This window comes from Abramis brama (assembly GCF_963993115.1).
Source record: "Abramis brama genome assembly, chromosome: 15".
NCBI classification, from domain to species: domain Eukaryota; kingdom Metazoa; phylum Chordata; class Actinopteri; order Cypriniformes; family Leuciscidae; genus Abramis; species Abramis brama.
The window spans coordinates 11,314,581-11,339,618 of record NC_139977.1 but is presented as its reverse complement, the minus strand read 5'-3'; the positions used below and the strand labels follow the sequence as shown (position 1 = coordinate 11,339,618).

Genomic DNA, 25,038 nt, shown 5'->3' with positions numbered 1-25,038 from the left:
CCCGTAGCGTCATTCTCGACGCAACGCGAGTTCCCTTGAAAGGGAACCTTTTTTTTTGGGGGGGGGGGGGGGGGGGGGGGGGGGGGTATTATCATGCCTAAGACTTTTGCACAGTACTGTATATATATATATATATGTGTGTGTGTGTGTATTAATACTGTAAATTGTAGATATTTCAATGCGTTGCAATATTCCAGTAACAGTTTATTTTAAGGTAGTAACATAGTAACTTTATGCATAAGTTAACCTTAACCTAAACTCTAACTTTTACCCTATAAATGCATGTAGTAAATTAATATTACTTAGTACTTATTTGTGTAATTACACTGTAACAACATATATAGTGTAACCAAGATTCCTAAGCAAGTGTTTAACTTAGAGAAATTGTCCCTTATCCATTTTTCTTTTCTCAAGTTTATTGGTTCAGTTTAGGTTGCAAATCAATTCATAAATACAAACCGTATACATTAAGTTTAATAAATTTAATATAGACAGCTGACATTTCTTTGCATCAATAAATTTCTCTCAACAACCATGTATGCTTTGCATAGAATATGCGAGGATTTTCATCATTACCTCAAAAAAAAAAAAAAAAAAAAAACTACAGACAAGTTCAATGAGTTTCCAGTCATCACAAAATGTCAAACAAAAGTTTAATGTCACTGAATATCTGCAAACAAAAGTGGCCAACAAAAGTCTGATAGACCAAATACAGGATAAAATTCTGCACACCATGTTGAAGAAAACCAAGATAAGTAAGCCCCAGCTTCAACTGAAGGCATTTAGTCTTGTAATATTAGCTATTTATGTAATCAAGTTCTCAATTTTATTTACACAAATGTATACATGTGGGAGACTCTTCCAGTATAGCTGTCACACACTGAAAGCTAGGTTACGCAAGAGCTGATGTGTTGTTTTATTATCAAAAAATATATGAAACATTTTGTGCTCCTCGTACAAAATCGTACATACACGTTGTTCTGAAGTAACGTCTGGGAGAAGAGAGGAAACTAAATGCTATATCTTTTCCTGAACACTCAAATGGCTGTAGATTAAAACTTTTATTCAGCACAAAAATTCATCAAACAATATAATGAGCACATCAAATAACATAAGTATCCGTCCTAAAGTCCTGCCTTTAGTTGAGTCGTTCAATACAGGGGAAAGGTCAAACAAACGTAACATATAGTACACGTAAATGTTTTTGCTCTAACCTCATTCAATTATGTCACATGGCGTCCGTCTTTTAGTGTCAAGCAAGAGTTTATTACAATAGCAATCAAGCACACACACATACACACACACTATCAAATTTCAAATTCTCCTGAAAAATCAAAAGAGAATGAATATGATTAAGCCCTTCTGTGAGGCTGTGTTGTACCCTACAGAGTTCCCTGTGTTCCTGTCTCCTTTCACTACCCATAGAATTTAGTATGTTAATTGGATGTTAATTTAAACGCAATGATCACAGCTGTCACTCCTCATTGCTTCAGATATAGTGGGCAAGTGGCAATGAATTTCAGTGAGAACCACTTAAATTATATCAAAGGATTTCTTTTCTTCATATTTCAGTGGAATATAACCCATGGGAGTGTGAAATTATAATTATACAAGAGACAAGATTCAGTGTTTCATATAGGGTCAGTTCAGATCTACATTAAGAACAATCAGTGCGTCCGAAATCATGTACTGTCTGAGTAGGTACTACATATGAATTTGAACTTACTTTGCAACCATTAAAAAAAGTATGTGTTATATCCGCCATGTTGTCACCGTCACGTGAACTTCCAGCGTCAGTTGCGTCGCTTCACTTCCATTCATAAATCCTCTCCCGTGGCCCCATGGGATAGTAAAGTGTCCAGCGAATGCACACTTCAGAATCTCTCCGGAAGTTGTAGGTCTTCTGGGGAGTTTTTGCATTCTGATTTTGAATACTATGAATTCGTACATACTACATACTCATTTGCCGTACAGATTTTCGCATACTATATAGAAGGGAAGTATTCGATTTCGGACGCAGCGAATGTGTCTTTTGCATTTGCATTCTGGTATATGGTGTATACTATAATATTAATATTATATAATATTGTATACATGCTACCGTTCAAAACTTCAGTAAGGGTCAGTAAGATTTTTTTTGGTAACACTTTATTTGAAGCCTTTTATATATAATGCATTATTAAAGTATTCACTATGCTTTGCAATGCATCTTCTAATGCATTGTATGATATTATGAATAGTTGTAAACAGTTATATTACATTAGGTCACACTTTATATTAGTCTGTCTTTAACTACAATGTACTTCCATCAAAAAATAATTATGGTAGCACTTTATTTGCTTACACTTTATTTTACAGTGTCATTGTTGTGTATATTACATGTAGTTACTATAGTAATAACTATAAATTAAGCATAATTACATGCAACTAACCCAAAACCAAACCAAACCAAACCCTAATCCTATCCCTATGGTATGTCAATACTTGAATGTATAATTACAGTGTAACTAAGACACCTTAAAATAAAGTGTAACCCTTTATTTTAAGATGATGCAGTTACATTGTACTTAAAGGTATAGCGGAGGATCTTTCTGAATTTTAGATAAGACCCACCCTCTCCACTTTTTGAAAAGTTTGATTGATTCACCAGAATGATTGACAATTAGGAGGACCAATAGTATAGGTGATCCACCCGGAAGTAAAAAATCCTCCGCTATACCTTTAAATATGTAATATTAATTAACTACATACACTTACTATTGAGTAATGGTTAGGGTTTGGTTTAGGGTAAGTTACCTGTAATTATGCATAATTGACTGTTATTACTATAGTAATGTGTAACTACGTCACCTTAAAATAAAGTGATACCCTTTATTTTACCGTCCTGTTTCGCATATACATACTATGCACTTATTGTAGTAATGACACTAACTGGGTAATGACTACTGTAGGTACTAACCCTGGCTAACCTACTAAACCTAACCTTAACCCATGTTGTTACCTTATATTACTCAGTATTTTCGTTGGGATGTACACTGTACCTACAGTAATAATTATCTCTTTATTTTACAGTATGTGCACTTTCAATGTGCTTACAATGTACTTGTGTTGATGTTGTATAGCAAAACACTTTTGCTGCTATTGAGGTGGGTTACAGGTAAGGTTAGGGACGAGTTTGGTGGTATGGGTAGGCTTAAGGGTGCGTTACGATGTAAGGAAAAGGTCAAATGTTTAATTATAAATGTAATTACATGCAGGTATTTAAAAAGCAATGTCAAAACATGTATGTACAGAATAAGTGCATTGTATCAAATGATTAATTTAAATATTAGTACATATAGCAGTTAAAGACCCTTAATATAAAGTGGGACCAAAAAACCCAAACTTCTGAACGGTAGTGTATGTACAGTATAAAAGCAAAAACAAAATTAGCCAATTCCTCTTTCAGTCTTGGGAATTGGGAAGTGTGAACTTTCAATTCGTTTTCAACAGCTTAGTTTACATGACAGCTTTGCTTTTTGGTTTGGGTGTCTTGGTTTGTTTAGCACATTTTAGTGTTCAGTTATAGAGAAAGGACAAAAGTCAGGCTTAACACACACAAAAACAGTAAAAACATTCACACATCAAGAAAGTGTTTCTCCCAAACTCAACTTTTCTTCATTCCGTGCCAAGCCAAAAACAAAAGAATTTCAAACAAAAATCAGAAATGTTCTCTTCACCTTTCCAAATTAACGTGGAAATCAGCGCACAACGTGTGAGTTTGGGATCACTGGGTTTCTCAACATTTTATATGCAATTAAAAAAGTTGATCTGTGGGAGCAAAAAGCAAGTAACTTAAATGCATGTCTCCTTGTCTAAATAAAAGTCAGCGGGGTGTGCTTCTTGCCACGAGTGCATTGTATTAAGGCACAGGCGCTGTTCTCCTTTTTGAACAGAGTGGGTGCATGGGTTCCATCCCAGTGCAAGCACAGTTTTGGTTCAGGTGATCACCATCATGAGAGGCATCCCACATGGAGGACTGTCAATGTAGGACTTGAGTAATAATACAAAATGAGATGTTACAAATCGTTTTGACCTCAAAACAAAAGAAAACTGTCGCATTTATGTGGCGTATGCAAGATAAAGCACCCACTGTACTTTCCTCGGCAAAACATAATTGATTCTGATTGAAAAAGAGGACGCTAATGAGAAAAGGCGAGGTATGCGCGACTTTAATGATGTCGAATGGATTTCTGGTGATCACCTTGAAAGTTTCTGGTTCAAACATTGTTTTACAAAGTATTTTCACGAATCTTGAGGAAATCCTTTTCGGTTCTTGTCAACGTTGGATTCTTCAAGAGGAACGAGTCCTCTGTATGTATGAGTGTTATGTAGTGTGTGTGTGTGTGGAAGGGAGTTTGTGTGTATCTAGAGGCATAAGTTGCTGCTGATCTGGCAAGTGGAGCCAGTTCCTGCTTGTGATAAGAAGAGTTTTCCGTTGGGACAGACACACACCTCAAAGACAGTCTGTCTAGTTCCAGAGGGGGAGGGGGCTTTTCCCTCCGGCAGACGTAGGAGCTTGATTTTCCTGGCATCCAAGGTGATCTAAAGAGAGAGAAAGGAGAGGATCTGAAGTTGATTTTTTTTTAATAAACATACCTTCAATCGGTTTATGTCACTTTCCATGAACAAGGTACAATGTAGGTCCTTTATTGTGAACCTCAGAGGCCTTTATTGTACATTCTTTGTTTGAATATTACTTTTTAAAGGCTCTTACTAAAACTTGGGACATATCTAAAACTATGAATTTGTTATTTTATAGCAATAAACATTTAAATCAACATCAAAATGAAATAGTAAGCTACTTTGGGACCTTTTGGTGGTTTATAGTCAGAGATACACTTGTATTTACCATAAATTAAAGGGGAAAAAACTGTTAATTAAAATGATAGATTTTGTTAATAAAATGACAATACTTAAAAATAATTTACTAGAATGAATATCATTATCATAATGTTAAAAGTTTGGAATAATTATTTAAATGTTTTTGAAAGAAGTCCTCACCAAGGCTACATTTATTTGATCAAAATACAGTAAAACAGTAATATTGTGAAATATTTTTACAATTTAAAACAAATTTCTATTTGAATATTTATTTATTATCGTGACGCAAAGCTTAATTTTCAGCATCATTACTCCAGTCTTCAGTGTCACATGATCTTTCAGAAATCATTGTGATTTTCTCAGTTATTATGAACCATAATTGGTACTCAATTGTTAATAATGATTCTTATTATTATCAATGTTGAAAACTGTTTTTGCTGCGTAATATTTTAGGATGAATAGAAAGTTCAAAAGAACAGCATAAAAAAATTAAAAAAAGGAAATCTTTTAGGGATTTTAAATGTCTTTACTGTCACATTTGATCAATTTAAATTGTAATAATGTTTCACAAAATTACAGTTTTTACTGTATTTCAAATAAAATAAAATGCAGCCTTGGTGAGAATTAGAGACTTCTTTCAAAAACAGAAGTCCCCCCCCCGAAATTATTCAAAACTTTTGACTGGTAGTGTATGTCGACATGATTTTATGACATTGTTACTGTATGACTTTAATTGTTGGATACAGCAGAGAATGTCAAGACCTCTGAGGTGAACAGGCCTACATTATTTTTTGTTAGATAATAATGTACCATATTCATAGAAAGTGCCTTCTATAATGGTAAAGATTAGTTCCATGTTTATTTTTCTCTTTAGAACTCTCAAATCGCAGGCCCAAAAAGACCAGCATTGTCATTTTATTGAACAAAATATTCCATCTCGCAGCCTGTTCATCCAAGTCAAGTCCTCTAACCTCCTACATCCAACCAATCGTAACAGTTTCAGTGACATAAGCACTCCAGTAAGTCTCGCTTAGACACACTTTTAGCCCTTTACCCGAGCTACTCCTTTCTCATTTCTCACTTTCTATCTTTCATGGGACCCTTGAGAAAGCATGTATTACCAAGGCTGGGAGAGGAGCTAGTCAAGGTATAAAAAGGTAAGAGGAGTCATTACTGACAGCCTCAAGGAAGCATTCCCGTCAAATGACCTGAAACACTTTTTAAGCAGGGGTCTCAGCTGACTTCCCCAGACATCTGCTACCGGGCAAATTCGAGTGAGGGAGGGCTTTCCCCCCCCCTCTGAGGTGGCTAATGTGCAAACCTCCAGTCTAATTGTAGTGGAACTGTCAAGGGGGCAGTCAGGCCGGCGGAGGTGTCTGGTAAAAAAAAAAGAGCGACAAATGAAAGTGCTGAGGGGTACTGGAGTGGAATATGCGACAGACGGGAGAAAGTCAAGAAAGCATAACCTGAAACTATGAGAGCTGATTCAAGCTCGGTCCCTTGACCTCAATGGGACTCGTTTATCTATCAATCTGCAAGTCAAATGGCAAAACTCACGTAGCAATTATTATAAATGGGGGACATGTCCCCCATCAGTCCTTTAGAAATTTCTGCAAATTTTTTTTTTTTTTTTTTTTTTTGGCGAGAGCATGGATAATTGTGACACTTTGCTCATTTATTAAAAAAAAATGTTTCTGGTAAAGCTCTGAAATTTTTCCTCCATGGCTTTGGCATGTTAGCAGATATTAGCTGGGCCAATTAAATGTATAACTTGATACAATTAAAATAGAAGTATACAAATTGAAATTGAATGATAAATGTAAATAAAAGGATGAAAAAAGTTATGTATTGAGAATAATAATTATATTTTATCTGTGCACGGTTGTTTTAGTCAAGGCACAACCTCCTCAAACACTAAACATATTTTAAAACTATGAAAGATCGGCTGTATAGTGATATACAGATATATTTTTATGCAAGATATTTAAAGTGCATTATGATGGCGCGTGCAAAAATTACGGAATTATGATGAAAACGAAACAAAAAACAACAAAATGAGGTTTTATTTTTTCTCATTCAAACATTTTTTTAAATATCTATGTATGCAATTGTCTGTCAATTTGTAAGAATTACTTTTTTTAATTGGGCATGTGGAAGCACATTTCAGCTTAGTGCAAAAATAAAACAGGTAATTATGAAATAATATTTTAAATAATGTCACACTGTGAAATATAAAGTCCCAATTATGAGAAATAATTTTGCAGCTGTGAGATATAAAGTTGCAATTATGACAAATAAAGTCATAACCACTTTATTAATGTAGTCTGAAGCTGAAAATGGACCTCCGTAGATTACAGTTGTTTGTGCTCTCCCCTAATTATGACTTTTCCATGCCTTAATAACTCTCTCCACTTTTGAAATCATTCCCTAATTGTGAAAAACCATTCTTGCTGTGTGTGTAGGTCTTTGGTATTGGAGTTTTAACTTAGTTTCCATAGAACATATATTGCATATTAGTTAAAAACTTGCCGATAATTTAAACTTCATTACAATTCCTGTAAACAGATTCCAACTGTATCTTAAAAGACCACCAACATCTCATTTATCAACACATTAACAGTCTGTGCAATTAAACCACAGATGTTTGAGCCAGATAACTGACATACATATTGTATTACAGCATGAATGTTTAACTAAACGTCTGCTTCCCTCTGAAGATGAGAAGGGGACATATGGATGTACAGTAGATGGAGAGCTTGTTTTGATGACAATTAATAGCAGATGGAAGTGTCACAACACAGAGTACATTAATTACAGCACCAGGACTCCCAGTACAGAATGAAGGACAGTTACCTCTCCGTCTTTTGACTCCAGGCGTAAATCGCTCCTACAGGTCGCTTGGAAATCCCCTGCGTCGGCTTCTATTTTCACTCCTTTAGGTGCCTCCATGTAAAGCGAACGTGTGGGAGACTCCAGCCTGAGCAGAAGACATCACAAAATAGAATGTCTTTTTCAATAAGACCTTCAAATCAGATCAAAATGGCCCAAAATGTTACAGCTGATGAGACTTTAGTGCTTCAAAGTTCATGATTCCCTGCAGGCAATGCAATTTATGCAATCTCATTTTTATCACCAAATGTAATTGAAAGATTTGTGAGAATATCCAGAGTGTATAATATGAGAATTATGGAACATCCAGTTCAACATTCAGATGTTAATCAAGACACTTTGGGAATTATGGTAACACTTTATTTTACAGTGTCCTGGTTACATATGTTACATGTACTTACCATAGTAATAACAGTAAATTATGCATAATTACATGCAACTAACCCTCAACCAAATCCTAATCCTACCCTAACCCTATAGTAAGTACATGTAGTTAATTAATAATTCTCAGTACTTAAATATATAATTACACTGTAACAATACCTTAAAATAAAGTGTAACCGGAATTATATATAGTGGAGTGTTTATTATTATTTTTTGGAGTCAATTTCTGTATATTTTAATAGAAAATTATATTTTAACAAAATGATTGTTTTACAATAAAATATGTAATAAAACAATTATAATATATAATAATTATTGTTTAGCTATATTTCTTTTATAATAATAAAATAGTATGTCTGTGTATTATATTTAAATTGCAAAAGATAAAAATAATTTCTTTATGAAAATGGCTTTTTATGAAAAACCCACATGATACAACACAATGACCTGCTAGTTAATGAGCTGTATAAGAGATCTGATTAGCATGTTAGTAGGCGAAGCGAAAGTAAGAAGTGAAAGGATGTGAAGGGCCAATCTGATGCAAATTACTAATAACAATGGGGAAGATGAGGAGACCTAGCTCAGTAGAGATTTAATTGAAAAATCACTTAAAAAAACATTTTATTTCAAAAATAGCCTAGATGGATGCATTAAAAGTTTTTAAGATGGTTACGCCTCATATGAAAGCTATTTAGGAGTTTAAATGTTACAAATCAAAGTAAAATTAGGATCATTAGCTTGATGAAACATGAAAGCATCCTTCATTATCCTGAACCCGGCATTCAACCTTTTGAATTTCAAACAGTCAGCATCTGCGTGATATCGGTATTCACAGGGAGGTGGAGCAGAAACGCAGGAGCAGTCAAATAGGAAATTTAAGCAGATTAGGTGACATTGGGTTGGTGTACTGCAGTCGCCCCTACCAGGGATAAAAGGGAGTTGACTAATTTGTCGCAGGTAGAAAAACAAAGGGAAAATCTAATTAACCCCCTCTGGGTTTGAGAGCTATATTAGGACAAAGGCAACACAGCATGCATGTGTTCTTCTCAGCTAAGGGAATACAGCCCATATAGCCTACAAATGCAGCTGCAAAGAAAGAGAAACAGAAGAGGAGTACAAATAAACCTGTACAGTAGCTTGAACATTAGCATGGCGCTAACTATGTGACTCTGTAAACCTGGGAGCTACCTTAAGGAGCTACCTTAAATTTGTTGGTGCCACCTATGCATTCAGCTTGATTCAGTAGTGTTAAATAATATTTCTGACCACGTGAAATGCGTCTTTTCATAGAAGTCTATTCCAAATGTAAATACCTAAAGCATTGGTTAGCATAAACAGTTAGCATTCCCATTCAACTAAAATGCATTTGCTTGGCTGGTGCATATGTCTCATCATTTCTATTGTTAATGGTTTCCGTTCATGTCCATGTTGGAATCTGCCATGTGTCAAAATACTACAGTTTTTGACTGGATGCACACGTAAACAACAAAATATATGAAACATGTTTTCTTCTCCATTTTAAATCGTATTAAGCCTATATTTACTTTCCTAATAATGCACAATTTAATAGTTAGTTGTGTTTTTATAGCATACTGGCATTTAGCTGTCTATTTAGCCTGCTCACAGCTAATGACAACATTGCTTCTAGCCATGATTTTTTTTTACATGTTACAAGTTTTATGCATTTTAGTCATAATGTGTTTCTCTCAGTCTTGCACGAACCAGCAAACCTCATACAAAACACAAAACAACAATGCAGACAGGTTAAACAGGTGCCTCCATCAGTTTTCAGCAGTGCCACTAATTTCCATACATTGAGCTTTTTACAGCCTTACACTTTCACTGAGGACTATTTCAAACTTGCTGTTACAATTTTCCATCCCGCCATTGGCTAAGCTGATTATTCCCAGTACATTTATTCAATGATAATGAAAGGACCAAAGGGTGCTGTGACCCTGCGCACGGTGCACAGCATCCACCCAATTACCCCCAGACATACAGGCCTCAATGGGGCTCAGCAAGACAGTTCTGGGCTCTTTTCAACTCGGATTGGAGTGATGACCAACGGGTCATGAGCAGCAAGCTCAAGTCCATGACCAAGCGCATATCGTTAAACAATTACCGCCTCCTTGAGCTGCGGAAGTAGAACGGACACGGCTGTTGAACAGAAAAGATAAGAGATACCACAGAAGCGCTCTTGTTATATTACATGCACACTATAAAATGTGTTTTATGGCCTATTGTTTCACTGTATGCCTCTTTCTCCATTTATACTCACTGTCTTCCCAACTTTTATGGACTGCAAATTTTCCACAGTCAGCCTGTACCTGCCACAGTCCAGTGTCTTAAAAGTGTGATTATTTCTCACTCTTGCATTATGGGAAAGGAATTGAATAATAAAATGTTAAATCCGTATTGACAACGTAGAATTATAAAGACAAAAACGTTTTGTGCTGAAAGCCACACAATTCCAAATTGCTACCTGCCAAGCCTTTCAATCTAATGAAAAAGGGAGTGAATTTCAGCCCGGATGGAGAGCATGTCATGCAAAACAATAAAACAAAGGGTCAAAATTTCATTTCATATTCAGTCAAGAAAGACGCTGGGATATCTAAAAAAATAATCAAGCATCAGTCAAAACTCAAAGGGCTCTATCATACACCCGGTGCAATGCAGCGCCAATTGCTGTTTCAGCCCGACGCAGTTATCATTTTCATGTCCTGCGCCACGTTGTTTAAATAGCAAATGCATTTGGGCCCATTTGTGCGCCCATGGGCATGCTGGTCAGAAAACGAGGTGTGTTCTGGTGCATTATTGGCGCGTTGCTATTGGGCAACTGAAATAGACTGCACCATTGAAACCTAGTCTAAAGTCAGTGCCGCAATATTTTTTTAATATTAACACAAACATGCCAAATATTTAAAATAAAATGATTACAATGTAAAAGATTATTATTGTGTACATAAAGATATGGTGGAATCCAGCTTGTCCCATAGATGGTCTGCTTGCACGCTTTAACCTCGCGCACGAGCAGATCCATTTGCGCTCTGGAGACGCGTTCGGTCTTTCCACTATCAAATTCCGTCATGTAAATAGCGAATCCGTCATGGCGCGAGCGCAACTGGCATTTAAAGGGAATGGGAGATGAGACTCTGATTGGTTTAATGCACGGAAATCCCAAAACACACCCATACTCATTAAGAGAATAGGGACAACCCTTTTAGACCATGCGCCTGGCACGCCGTACGCTTTAGACCATGCGCTTAGATCGTTAAAATAGGGCCCAAAAAACTCTTCAAACATTGATGATGTCCGAGAGTCTCGACTCAAAGATTAAAATCACAAAACTTGGGGATAAAGTGTCATGCCAAGTCTTTGTCGTGTGAAGAATTTAAAGGCACTGTCAGTAAATACAAGAAGGTTCATAATACCCAGGGATAGCTATCTGTTAGCATTCTCATTTACATCAATGGCACTTGTTTGGCTAGCACAGGGCCCACAATCTGATGTAAAAGGCAGCAGACAATTAAAAATATCCATTTCCAAGAAAATCCATGTCCATTCCATGCTTTTAAGAGTCCTCCAAAAAAGAATCAGGCATTGTTGGCTTGGTAGTCTTAACTGGTTTCCCAGCTTGGTCAGGCTGATTTGTTGGCTGATTTTACAGAGGCTTTGTGGCTTTTTATCTGTACCAGCTGAAGTAGTCCATCTTAAAGCAGCTAAGACCAGCTTAAAGTAGTCTCAGACTCAGACGTCATGCCCAAGGACCATTGGGTGAATGTCTGATGCATGAGGCACACAAAATTTGAAACAGTATGTGAAGTTTGCGGCACCATTTTTGAAGTAAACTTTCTCAATGTTCTTGAATGAATAATTTATTAGATGCACACTGGTCTGTACAAAACTAACTGTGATTGATTGACTTACATAATGGTCAGACATCATCTTGGGTCCAAACAAGCTTATGCTTGTTTAAGCATTGTTTCAGACTACAGGGTTAGGAAGTCACGGTTTGGTACGTACCTCGGTTTTGGGGTCACGGTTCGATATGAGTTCGGTACAACAGCAAAAAGCAACGAATCCCCAATGCTAAGGTTTCTTTTCATTTATTTTGAACAGACAGTAGTGCAAATTACAGTTTGTTCCACCTAGAGTTATTTAGTCCCCCTGAGGTAGTTGGTACAGAACAGCCTCCTTTAGTGTGTTAAACACTAAGCAGTAAACAGAATGCACTCTTGCATAATCTTTTTTTTTTGTAGGGCTGATAAAAAAACCCCAAAAGTTATTTGGTCACAATCAGCAACAAAACTGAAAAGTATCTCTTATGTTATAAAAGTACAAAATAGAATAATGAAAAATAAAACTTGTGTAGAGATTAGTTTTTGCACTCCTTTTTCTGCCTAGTTATGGTGATTGTCGCATCTGGATGATGTCGTCTGCCCACCCCCCTCATTATATCGGTGGAAAAAACTTAAAATACTCTGTCATTTATGGTCATACAGATCGTCATAGACATCATTCGAAACTGTAAAGGGTCTATTTTTATTTCTGTACACTCAAAATGAAAATAAAAACATTGTGTTTTTGTAAAATAAAGAAAACAACAGAATGCCGTTTTCTGCCAGTTAGTGGACCGTGACCCAAACAATAATCGAAACGTCTCGGTTACGTATATAACCCTCGATCCCCGAACGAGGGAACGAAGACGTTATGTCAGAACAGAACTGACGAATTGGGATCTCACCAGAGAGCCCAATCACCTTTGAGTGTAAACTAAACGAGCCAATGCATATTGACGTGCAATATTTGCACTGATTTGCATCGAACGTGACTGACTGAAAGGGAACTGAGCACATAGGCTATACTAGCAAGCTCTTGTGTGCCATCTGAACTGTTGTTTTGGGTTGGTGCGTAGATCATCTCGTCTTCTTCTGCTCTTTTTCCTGTTATGGAGGTTAGCAAACAGCGTTGCATTACCGTGCACGCCCCCTTCTGGATTGGAGTGTGGATCACCTGTGACTGACTGTGTTCATCCTCTGACTGTATGCACAGAAACCGTGACCGTTCGGGACAAATACATGTACTGTTACGCCCTTAATATCTTTTATAGCTTTTGGGTTGGTTTTTGTGACAGAGAGCCAATGAGAGACTCCCCTTGTAAAGATTTTCCATTGCTGGTAGTTATAGGATCTACAGTACCAGCAGATGCTTTTTCATAATTTACAGAGCCTATAGGCTCAGAACACATTTTTTTCAGTTATATCTGTCAAGTAATAGGGACATTTTAGGCATACAAAAAAAAAGAAAGAAAAAAAAAACCTTACAGATCCTTTAAATGACCTGCTCAGAATATACACCTCTGCCTGTGATTGGAATATTTCTCTTTCATTCAGGTTATCATCATAGGATGACATCTTTTACCTCTGCTTTCCCTCAAAGGTAGTTGAGGTTCTCAATTAAATTAATTACATGATATGCTGATTAACTAATCACATTATTTGCATATATCAATTGTATGGTTTACTAAGGCAAACCCACAAATAAAGATTAATCAAGAAATTAAACACTTTAGTAAAATGATTAAAGCATGGAACTGATTTTACATAAAGTAATTTTTAGAAGTATTATCCATCCATTCTCTAAACCATTTATCCTCCTTACACTATATAAAAAATTCTGCCTTAAATTTTAAGGTGCAATCAAATTGAATGTTTAAGTCATTTCAACTTAAATTACATTAAACGGACTGAAAAAAATGAGTTGAATCTTACTTTTTTTACAGTGTACTGTAGGATTGCGGGTAGGAGCATCATTATATTATATTATATTATATTATATTATATTATATTATATTATATTATATTATATTATATTATATTATATTATATTATAATAAATAAAAGCCTAAATTATATCTGTTCATCATATAAAGTATTATGTCTCTTCAGAAAACATGGATTAAATCAATGGATTCATATACAGTAGTTAACTTTTTTAATGTCTTTATTATGTTTAATACTTGAAAAATTGTTTACGTGGACTTTCAATGGATGGACAAGAATAATGAGATGATATAAAAAATATCTTCATTTGTGTTCTGAAGATGAAGGAAAGACTTTGGAACGATTTTTGCTTGAACTTTCCCTTTAATGATAAAACATGACAAAAAATTCTGTCATCATTTACTCACTTTCCTGTTGTTCTAAACCTGTATGAGTTTCTTTCTTCTGTTGAACACAAAAGAAGATATTTTGAAGAATGTTGGTAACCAGAAGTTGAAGGTAGCCTTTGATTACCAACATTCTTCAAAATATCTTCTTTTGTGTCCTCAGACAGGGTTATATCAACTTGAGGGTGAGTAAGTGATGACAAAATAAAAATTGGGGGGTGAACTATCCCTTTAAACACAGTCCTGTTAACAGTTATTCAGGGAGATTTCACCCCTCATTTTGATTGATGGCTGTCAGTGTTGTTGTCCTTGTTCATCACAGAAAGCTTGATAAGCCACGACACCTGTCTGTGCTTGTGGCTTTACTTCTGCTTGCTCCATCAGCAGAACAGACAGGAATGGGCCAGTAATGTGTTTGTGTGTGCGCGGGCCGTTCATGAGGAGCCCGTCTCCCCACCGGCCATTTATTGCTCATTATTTCCTGCTAAATGTGCATTCACTGCCATATCTGACCCAGTTGCCGATGCTCTGCCGTTCATGTTCGCCTACTGCTTGGGGTATTGGCATTGCACTTCACGTGTTTGTTTTAGTTAATGAGAATCTACTTTAATTAGATTTTGATGAGCATCCAGGCTTCGATCAGGACAGAAAAGCACGTCCGTCCAAGAGAGGAGGTGCCAGCGACACGCACATTGATCTTCCTTTGTCTGCATGTATACAACATTACTTGGATCGAGCCCTGGTCTTAATGAGTAGCTTCACCACGGGTAAACTGTACTTTACAGCGCCAGCACTTTCTCCAAAGAGGCCTCAGATACTACGCAGAGACCAGGGACATATTTTGTTTGTGACATTTGGCGACAAAGGCAGAAAATAACACTTAAATTGGGTGTAATTGCTCAAAGCTTTCAGAGCAAAGAGCAAGAGCGATTATCCCCTCAAGAACTCTCATAATGCGCGGCCTGATCTTTGGAAGCGGCGTGTTGGAGGAGGTTGGAATTTCATCCAAACCATTATTACACGACAATGACATCAGTCTAATTTATAACTCTTATCTTCTCCCACCATAACGCTGACCAATAATAACCGTGGAACAATGTATCTGATTGAATTTAAAAAGCCTGCAATAATAGGGAACATTTGTCTGGATTTAGACTGCCTTCGAAAGCTTAGAAAAGGACATAAACTCTATTCAAAGCAATTGTAAACCATTAAAATCACAGAGCACTGACACCCTGTTTGGTTTACGAGTACCTTAGACAAGATAGTATTGAAATATCATGACAACTGTCTGTACCAAAACATCCATTTGGGTGTTTCTTAAATAAGCAGTGTAGGATAGGTTTCCGGATTTCCATGTGACTGTCTTTACAACGGATAGTGATGCATTTAAAAGACGGTAATACAAATTTTGCACCCCCCTTCCTCTCTGCTGTCGGAAACAGCTTACAGAGGTGCTCTATAATCTGCTGTCAGCCAGACGCATACGCTAAAAACCTAAATTTAGGGGTAAGTGGAATTTGCACAAATGTCATGCTTTATTTTCTTCCTTTGTAGCTTTCAACAGAGACATGTGTAGTGCTTGCTGGAAAATAATCATTTTTCCCCACAATCTTTGATCATTACGCTCTGTGTGGGAAATTGCAATCGACGTGCAATCATCTCCCTATGCAGCTCGGTAGCACGCCTCTGGATGTGGCGTCTTCTGCAGCTGTACTTTAGTGAAGGGCTTGCTGTTAATGATTTTGATAATACTAGCAGATGCAGATCTATAAACAGCATATTTTTTAGCGAGATACCTAAAGTGTTCTTAAATGGTTCATAATTTTCATCAGTGTCATGCTTTAGATTCAAGCACAAACATACACAAACACAGCAAAATAGCATTTTGATTTTAGTAATCAGTAGTTTTTTCTCAGTAAAAAATAATACAAATACTTAAACCAAGCATGTGCTATCAGTACCATGTTGGTTATATACTAATATTAGAATATTTTTTAACACTATCAGCCAATATTGTTTGGACTGGATATTTAATAATTTCCCCTGTTTTTTATTTATTCAGAAAAATAAATACATGTAATTATTTAGAATATATTTGCTGTTATGTACTTCTCAGTTAAAGTAAATTGTTAAAAGATACTAATAATTAAATAAAATTACTAAATTCACTCATGGCAATTAATTTGAGCTTTTATTGTTTACTTATTTAAACAAAATGGTACATATTGTTTAGTTATTTAGACTAAATGGTATATATCAGCCAATTATGAATCAGCCATACCATGAAAGTAATTATCAACTTAACTGTATCTGCCATAATTTTAACATTCTTTAAACAAGATAAATTTACTTGAGAAACAAAATTGTGTAAGATATGAAGATCTTTTTAGAGAATATCTTGAAGTTTATTTTTCCTAGCCTATTGAATTTTTTTTTCTCCTCACCAAATGACACCAAATTTAGTTTACACCAACATTTGTTTTACTTTCTACTTTCCAAACTGTCTAAATAAACTCTAAATAAAAAAGCCATAATGACTTACACAAATATTCTTCTTCTTATTTAAAGCTTTATAAACTATAATCAATGGCTTCCGTTGTTATGACAAATCGGGTCTCACTTGAAATTGGGTCTCTATTAACTATCAGTTAATGATTATACTAATTACATACGGACAATGCTAATTAAAAATATGTATAGGTTACTATATAGTGCATTATAAAAGCAACTGAACATTTCTTTCATGTCATAAACTGTTAATTAATTATTAACAATACTAAAAATAATAATAGCCTATAAAGTGAATAACTGAAAATCATTACATTCTTTTATAACTGAAATATTTGGACATGTAATTACAGTGTAGTTAGAGAAAATGAAAACACCTTGGATGGAACACCTAATCAGAATCCAGAAATCAATAATGACATCATATTTTTTTAACTGTCTTACCGTAACTCTTTGAAGGGCTCAGCCCTCACATGCGGGGTCTCCACTGAGTTACTGAACACTGCACCCTCCGCTCCTGCAAACACAATCCGACATGTACAATCTCAGTCATGCTCTGAACGAAGCAACGGTCCACATGCTAAAATCAATGGACATAATCTGTGAAGCTCCTGTATTGATTCATACAGTCTGGCTGTGTCCCTGCAGATGTGACCTAAAGTTGAGCCACCGAAAACCTTTTCACTAGGCTTTGCTGAAGCAGTTACGTCACGGGTTACAGCCTCAGATTCGATCAATAGTCTTCGGTAAGGACTGTGGAGGGGCTCCTTGGAATGCTAACGCTAATTTGGAGACCTTCTGTAAACTACACCTACAGCTCAATACAAGTGCAGCAGTGTCATATAACAGTAAATGTGATTTTCCTCTTGTAGACTCTAAAGGATGATCTGACACAAACCTCAAAAACTTTTTGACACCAAAAGGACCATGACTAACAGAATAGCATGGCTTGAGTGCTTTAGGAGTGTGTGTACAGCTCCAATGTTTCCCGTGGAGATGCTCTCAAATTACAGTGCATCCTAGGAGCCTGAAGTGTTCCTAAAAAGGTTGCTACAAGGCCTATCTCAGGGGGAAGTGCTACCATTTGGCTTAATGGCTGCTCCGGAAGGTGTAAGATCTGTTGCCCACATATAGGTTGTGAGATCAACTGTGGATGGATTTGTTCCAAAATATCAGGAGGGGCCAAAACAGGGTTCTCAGCTGGTGTTTTATTCCAACAAGGAGACGGTTTCATCTTAGTACAGCTCACCGCAGGGGACAGATTTAGAGTCACAAATATGATTTGACTAAATAAACGAATTCAAACATCAGAGCATCTGTTCAAACACCAGTACAATCACTATGAAATCAATAGTTATTACAACAGCATCACTGTGAAAAACATTTGTAAGGATGAAAATCAACATAGACTTTTGGTCTCTTGTCCCAACCCCCTCTTTCATTTGGAATAAAGGCACAAAGAACACAAAGAACAACACTGCTTTGTGTAACAACTGAGACAATTCAGACACAATTATTTGTTATATTTAACAAATAGTTTTTAAAACTCACTCTGGGTTATATAGAGCCATGACCACCATCAGATAAGATGGTTTTATTGCTATTAAAAATGTGGTCATGAGGTCAAGACAGAGGCCATTGGAAAGACAGAAACAGACCTTAAAACAGACTTTCCTGCATTCATTTATAGACGAATTGATCTATAAATGAACATGCATCCCAGAACATTGTGTGAATGATTAATGATTCTTGTGTAGTGTCTTTTAATTATATTATTTTTTGATACTGTGTATTTTATGATCGAACCAACAGTCAAAGGTCAACCTCACCTATACAATGTTTGGTCTCTATGAATTGGTACTTTGAAGATCGAAAATGATCGTGTGTATATGATATGTTGATAGCTGCGCAACATATTAGTATCACAAGAATCTTTCATAGTTTCTTCATCAGCAACCAATCCAGCTGCACATGCAAATGAGTACGCTTGAAACAAAAGATCCATAAATTGCCAACAGAGGAATTTACCCGCTTGGAAATTCCACCTTTCTCATTGGTCAAACAAACCCGGAAAGGTGGGACTTTTCTCAGGCTTTATTAGAGACAAATTCACAGTGACCCTCCCTCTTCTTTTTCTGGCCTCTACTGCTTCTTCTTCGAGTTGATGTCTGTGGGGACCCCCACAGGGGCCCATGGGCGCCGACAGGCCTTGACCACAGCCTGCTACGCCTTCACTCTCCCAACAGAGTCAGACTGTAATTTCTTCATTCAAACTCAGAAGAAAACTGCAACTTTATTATCACTGAATAGACAACCATCAACTCTTCCGACTTCCTCCCTTCTCCTGGTTGCTCGGCGTTGCCTCTACAGACTAGGGCTGGCAGGCCACAATCTGCACTCCAGCCATGTGCTCATAGAGACAAAGAGAACTTTCAAGCAGAACAGAGTCAAACAAACCTTGCAAATTCATCGCCATTTCTTCATTCAACACAGAAGAATATAAAATAATTTGTTACATTTATATAGCGCTTTTCTGGGTACTCAAAGCGCTTTACATAGAAGGGGGAATCTCCTCAACCATCACCAATGTACCTGGATGATGCAACGGCAGCCATTTTGCGCCAGAACGCCCACCACACACCAGCTTATTGGTGGAGAGGAGACAGTGATGAAGCCAATCAGTATGGGGATGATTAGGAGGCCGTGATGGACAGAGGCCAAGGGGCAAATTTGGCCAGGATGCCGGGGTTACACCCCTACTTTTTTTCGAAGGACATTCTGGGATTTTTAATGACCATAGAGAGTCAGGACCTCGGTTCAACGTCTCACTCGAAGGACATGAAGGAATTCATGTGCCTGTGATAACATCGCCTTTGGAGTAATAGAGGAAGCAGGACGGGCTACATATGTGATCAGATACATATCTCTCCTGCGGCACATTGGGTGGGCTTGTTCATAGAGAATAGCTGGAAGCGGGCCACGGCAGATTCCATCAAGGTCGGGAATCACTCCAAGGCACAGCAACAAAACGTCCATACCTGAAGGCCTTGGGACTTTGCAGAAAATGAAAAACAAGTTTATCATCTATACTGTATGAAAATGATACTCTTCTGAAAATTGAAATACCTACTCCTCTCTGGCAATAACATAGATTATGGTGGCAGCTTTAGAAGACAACACTTCGAGATGGCATGCAGATATATGGGCCTTATGAATGGCAAGTAGATTATGAAAAGCTCAGTGGTCACCAGTGGATCCATTTAGGGCCATATAAGAAGTTTTGTTTGCAGAGATGCACTCATGGCTGGAAGTCATGCACAGAAATAAAGAAAATTGGACAAATATTTAATGCCTGCTAGATTTTTTCATAACTTTTTTTGTCCAAAAAGTTTAGCAAAAAAGAAACAACAAATCGCTAATTTATAAGTATTCACCCCCTTTAATATGATGGAAAGGGGTGTGATGTGATCATCATTGGTGCTGGCAATTTGTTTTAGAAGTCATAAATGTTAAACAAGATGTTAAAATGGACTGTGCTATAAATCTGGGGAGTCCAATTCATTTTGAGTCAGTATTATGGGTCAGCTTATATCAAGAAGAAGTTAGAAGTTAGAAATTGAAAAGCTCAAAGCATGTATAGATGATTTCCAAGGCAGAAAGTGATCTCAGCTGAAGGAGAATGGAGAGGCTGTGCATATAAAAGCTGCTGTCTGGGTATGTGCGGACTATGAAGTCAGCTGGAAGAAGGCTTTATCTAGAGAGACAAGAATCAAGCTTTTGGCCATCAGACTAAATGGCATGTTTGGCAAGACAGACACTTCTTATCAGAAACTTAACATCCCTGCCATGAAGCATGATGGTGGCAGCCACAGCATCATGCTATGGAGATGCTTCTCTTTAACTTGGGAGATTTGTTTTCTGGCAAGATTTAATCCAAATCTTCTGAATAGACATGATTGATTTATATGATGAACAGATATAATTAGGCTACTATTCACATATAAACATTTATCAATGCACATACAGAGCACATCAAATATGGTAAATGAAAGCTCTCCTGTACTTGACACACAAGAACAAACCTCACTGATTCTCACATTTCAGCTTTAGTTTCTGCAAAACAATTTCATTCATTTGTATCACTCTACACATTATCAATGACATTTTGTTGCCCAAATTGTGAACAGTATTAGATTTGATTAACTTCCTGAACTGCACAAAACAAAAATCTCCATCTAGAATCACAGATGCACAATTTCTTTTACAAAAGTGCTATACAGTGAAATAATCACTTAAGCAATAAGAGTGCAAATCACTTTGGTCTGTGTCTGTACTTGTGGGTCCAGTGCTCTATTGCACCGATGGCTGAAACATTTCAACAGAATATCTGCTTCACTGTTTCACTTTTTGCAGTTAGGCAGAACAAATGAACAAATAATATGTGTCTTGTAGAGGTGACGCTTCCCACAACACACAATTCACTGGCTCGCGGAAAAAGTGCTGCTGTTCAAAGATGCTAATTAAAGTTTCTAGCTTGTATTTATAACACTTTTACAGAGCTCAAGGTCGCTTTACAGCAAAGGTTATACAGTATGAGTATATACAATACATGACATACATGTCTTAAAGATGCAAAACATACTGTTGTTATTTTACAATTGAATGACCATGCAGATTTTCCCTTTAAGGATGAAGTGTTCTAGCAATTTCTGTGCCAGTAGCATCACTGGAATTGCAAGAATAAACACTAACTCGCATTGATGCTCCCTCCATTTTTGAGCCATGGCTAACTTAGGGTCTTTATTTTATTTCCCGTTAATTTTTCTGCCATTGTGTAAACAATCAAATTATAATTAATGGACAAATCTGCTTCTACATCCATCTGAAAGCCAGTCCAAAGGCAGAATTATACAAGAGATTTTCAGAGCATCCACACAAAGCCACTGATGGAACATGACACGTGTTCCTTCTGTTGTGACCGGGGGGATTACGCACATGGCAGACAATTACCAAGTGCCAATCGCTATCAACAATCTGAAAATCGCATAGCTTGAGCCGCCAAAGAGGAATTATCAACTTTTTACAGTTCTCCTCAATCCTTTGTACTAAAAGCAACAAAATATTGTGGATCTTTTCAGTAATATACACCAGAGGACAGCTAAAGAGAAAATGGATTTGAATCAGACTTCAGTCATGACACCTTTCAGAGTGGATTAAATTCAGCCAGCATTTGTTGGTATGGGGCATGAAATATACATGACTTGAAATACAATCATTTGCTCAGCTTAGTCAAAAATAACAAACAAAGGAAAGACTGCTGCAATAAATGGTAGAACTCCTGTAGCAGATCTCTACAGGTGGCACTGGGGAGGAGGAGGGACAACTTTCACATTGTGCAGGGTGCCGATTGCAGGTACAATATATATGGTTACATGGATTTGGAAAAACCTCTGACTGGCTGGTGCCGCGCCATTGAGAGAACCAATCAGCGTTCGGTTGCAGTTTCATGCCTGAACTATGTATATATCAGACATTGAACTTTTAGGTTATATTTGAGAGTTCATTGTTTTCCATACATTTCTATAATGGTCATATTTGCATGGCACCGGGGCCAGCTGTGTCTCGTTCAGGAAGTAAAAGAGTGGGAGGATTCCTGGGAGGAAAACAGGTCTATCTGTGCATCCCAGAAATCGACTTCAGATCAGCTGGATCACCAGGGGGATAAATGCACCGCAATTGCACGTTCCACCTGAGGAATCTCTGTGTACCCTTTGGCTGCCCCACCATAGAGGGTAGTAAGTGGAGGAAGCAGTGAAGCAGCTTCGGGCAGTAAAAGGTGACTTCCATGACTTTGTGACTTGCTGTGAAGCACACCCGCGCCGAGAAACCAATCGTCCAACCGCAAGCATTCAGGGCAGGGTGGAGTGTTCTACTCAAGCCCAATGCTCGCAGCGGCCCGGGAAAGCATGGCCATCAACTCTGGGTCCAACTCAACCTGCACCACTCTCCCAGAAGGGTGCAGCACTGCTGAGTCTTCATCCCCGGAGGATTCAAGCCCAGAACGGGGAATAATGCACAGGACTCAACCTTTTTCAAGGTATTCGAGTCTTGATATAAACATTGTGATGGTCATGTTCCTACCGTGAGAACATGAACCATCAACAAACTCTGCCTAGCGTGTTAAAGGCTGTCGTGGCTGTCAGACAAGATCAGGAAGCGACAACATCCAGAAAAAACACAGGTGGAATTCCATCTTGAAAAAGACGCAATGTCACCCGTGTTTTGCTATTTTAGGGAATCTTCTCTATTGTGTTGAAGCGCCCAGAGGCAAAATTGCTGCACTCATCTGTGCACTCGTGGGGCAAAACACACCTTTTCTCCAGTGGAAGAACATCTCCTCTCTAGCAAAGGGAAATGGAAGAGCAAGTAAAGACAACCGCTCGGCTCCAAAGCAAAAAGCTGAATGAGTGAGTTACCAGCCATGTCGTATGTCCGGGGGAGTGGCTTGGCATGCAAATCTCACTCCCCAATCATCATTGGCCCGTTTTCTTACTCCCCGAAGGTGACTGGGCTCCCAAGGGAGACCCGATACATCAGTATAGACGTAGCATTGAACGTGACTGGCATGTATAGAAATAATGAAGTTTGTTTTACAGACTACATAAATAATTACAAAGAAAAACAATACTTACAACGGGAGTTCGTAAATACTGATGAACATTTCTGTAAGGGTTTTAAAAACAAATACTTGACTAGAATATTTCAGCACTTTCCACTGCAATGAATGGTACATTGAAGTACCATGGCATAAATATTCTTTACACAAGCCTAATGAAATCTGTGTACATAATATACAAGTACATTTAATGGATAAGGGAAAGAATATAAATGATCCCAGGAGTATTTTTACATTTACTGTTCATTAGCATCCGGTTTTTCTGCTCCATTAGCGTTACATTATTTTCAGACTGTCTATAGCCAAATTAGCTGCAAACTCCAACAACATCAACTCGATAAACCACCTGGGGAGGTATTGATATATCATTTTTTCAATCCCCCACCTCATTAAAGCCAACGCTTTCAATGACTTGGACAAACCCTAGATAATCACGGGCTAATTCTTCCAAACAAACCTGCTCCCTGCTGACACCCTGCAAAATAAACTTCATAAACAGATTGAGGAGGTAATCGATAAAGCCATTCAAGTTTCGCTTTAACTTCCACATATCGTCCCCATCTCAAATGATTTTATCATTGTGTTTCTATTTCATTGGCTGCGACTTTCCTCTTCCCTCAGTGTCACATTTGATCAATCCTGGAGTTATGGGCCAGTGCTCAAGTGTTCTGGGCACTCATAAAGATTCACTTAATGGATTTGTCCATTGGCACAGGAACCACAATAGAATCTGACCCGCGCGTCGGAAGGTGCTCCCTCTGAAAAGATGCTTTGTTTACTTATGAACCTGTCAGTTGTGGCACCACGTAAAATGCTTTGGAGTGTGTCCGATCAAAGAGAATCTCTCCGCTGAGCGACTGGTGCCTGACAAGTTGGCACACTTTCAAAATACACTGTCAAATCATTGTTTTAGTCAGAATTTTTCCAGTAGCAGTATCCAAACAAGATTATTTCAGAGGCAACCCTTGTAAAAAATAAATACATTTTAGTATATTTAGGTAAAAACAGTACTTATTACATATATAATATACTTTAAAAAAATATGCAAACTTAATGTAATGTTTTCAGACACTTAATTACATATTTACAAATAAATAAAAATGTACAGGTATAATAGCTTTCTTGACCCACTTAAGTAGGACTTTTTTCAATACATAATTATGTTGTCTTTAATATATGATTAAAATGTACTGCCAAGAGTTTTGACAAACAATTATGGTTAAATTAAAATATAATTTGATGTCAGTTCTGTTGAAACGTGTACGTCATGTATTTAAATATATTTGTAATTACACATTTATAATGATAAAGTTGCACTTTGGTACTTTTAAAATATACTGTATATTAACTAAATGTAATATCAAATAACTCTACAGGTAAAAATATAATCAAGTACTTTACATGTGCTTTAGAATGTTACGCATATTCGGTTATTTGTCTTAGTTTCATGATATTTGTTTCTTAGTTTCTTAATATGGTAAAGCTGCTTGATTTTAGGCAAACTATAGTATAAAGTGCTATATAAACAAACGTGACGTGGTTTTAC

The 25,038-nt window shown here is 37.1% G+C and overlaps 1 protein-coding gene across 3 annotated transcripts in view; it reads right to left on the bottom strand.

The window, feature by feature from the left end:
- Window positions 1–2,149: 2,149 nt before the first annotated feature.
- Window positions 2,150–25,038, bottom strand: part of sgcd (sarcoglycan, delta (dystrophin-associated glycoprotein)) — a 205,297-nt gene continuing 182,408 nt past the window's right edge. For 2 of the 3 annotated variants that reach the window (XM_084136910.1, XM_084136908.1), the window contains exons 6-8: window positions 17,261–17,333; window positions 7,717–7,840; window positions 3,214–4,584 (exon numbers count right to left, since the gene is read on the bottom strand). In XM_084136910.1, the coding sequence (XP_083993036.1) occupies window positions 4,408–4,584; window positions 7,717–7,840; window positions 17,261–17,333 (374 nt within the window). In that variant the 3' untranslated portion in view covers window positions 3,214–4,407. Of the gene's footprint in view, window positions 4,585–7,716; window positions 7,841–17,260; window positions 17,334–25,038 lie in introns of all 3 variants that reach the window. The other variant, XM_084136909.1, reaches the window with a different exon arrangement.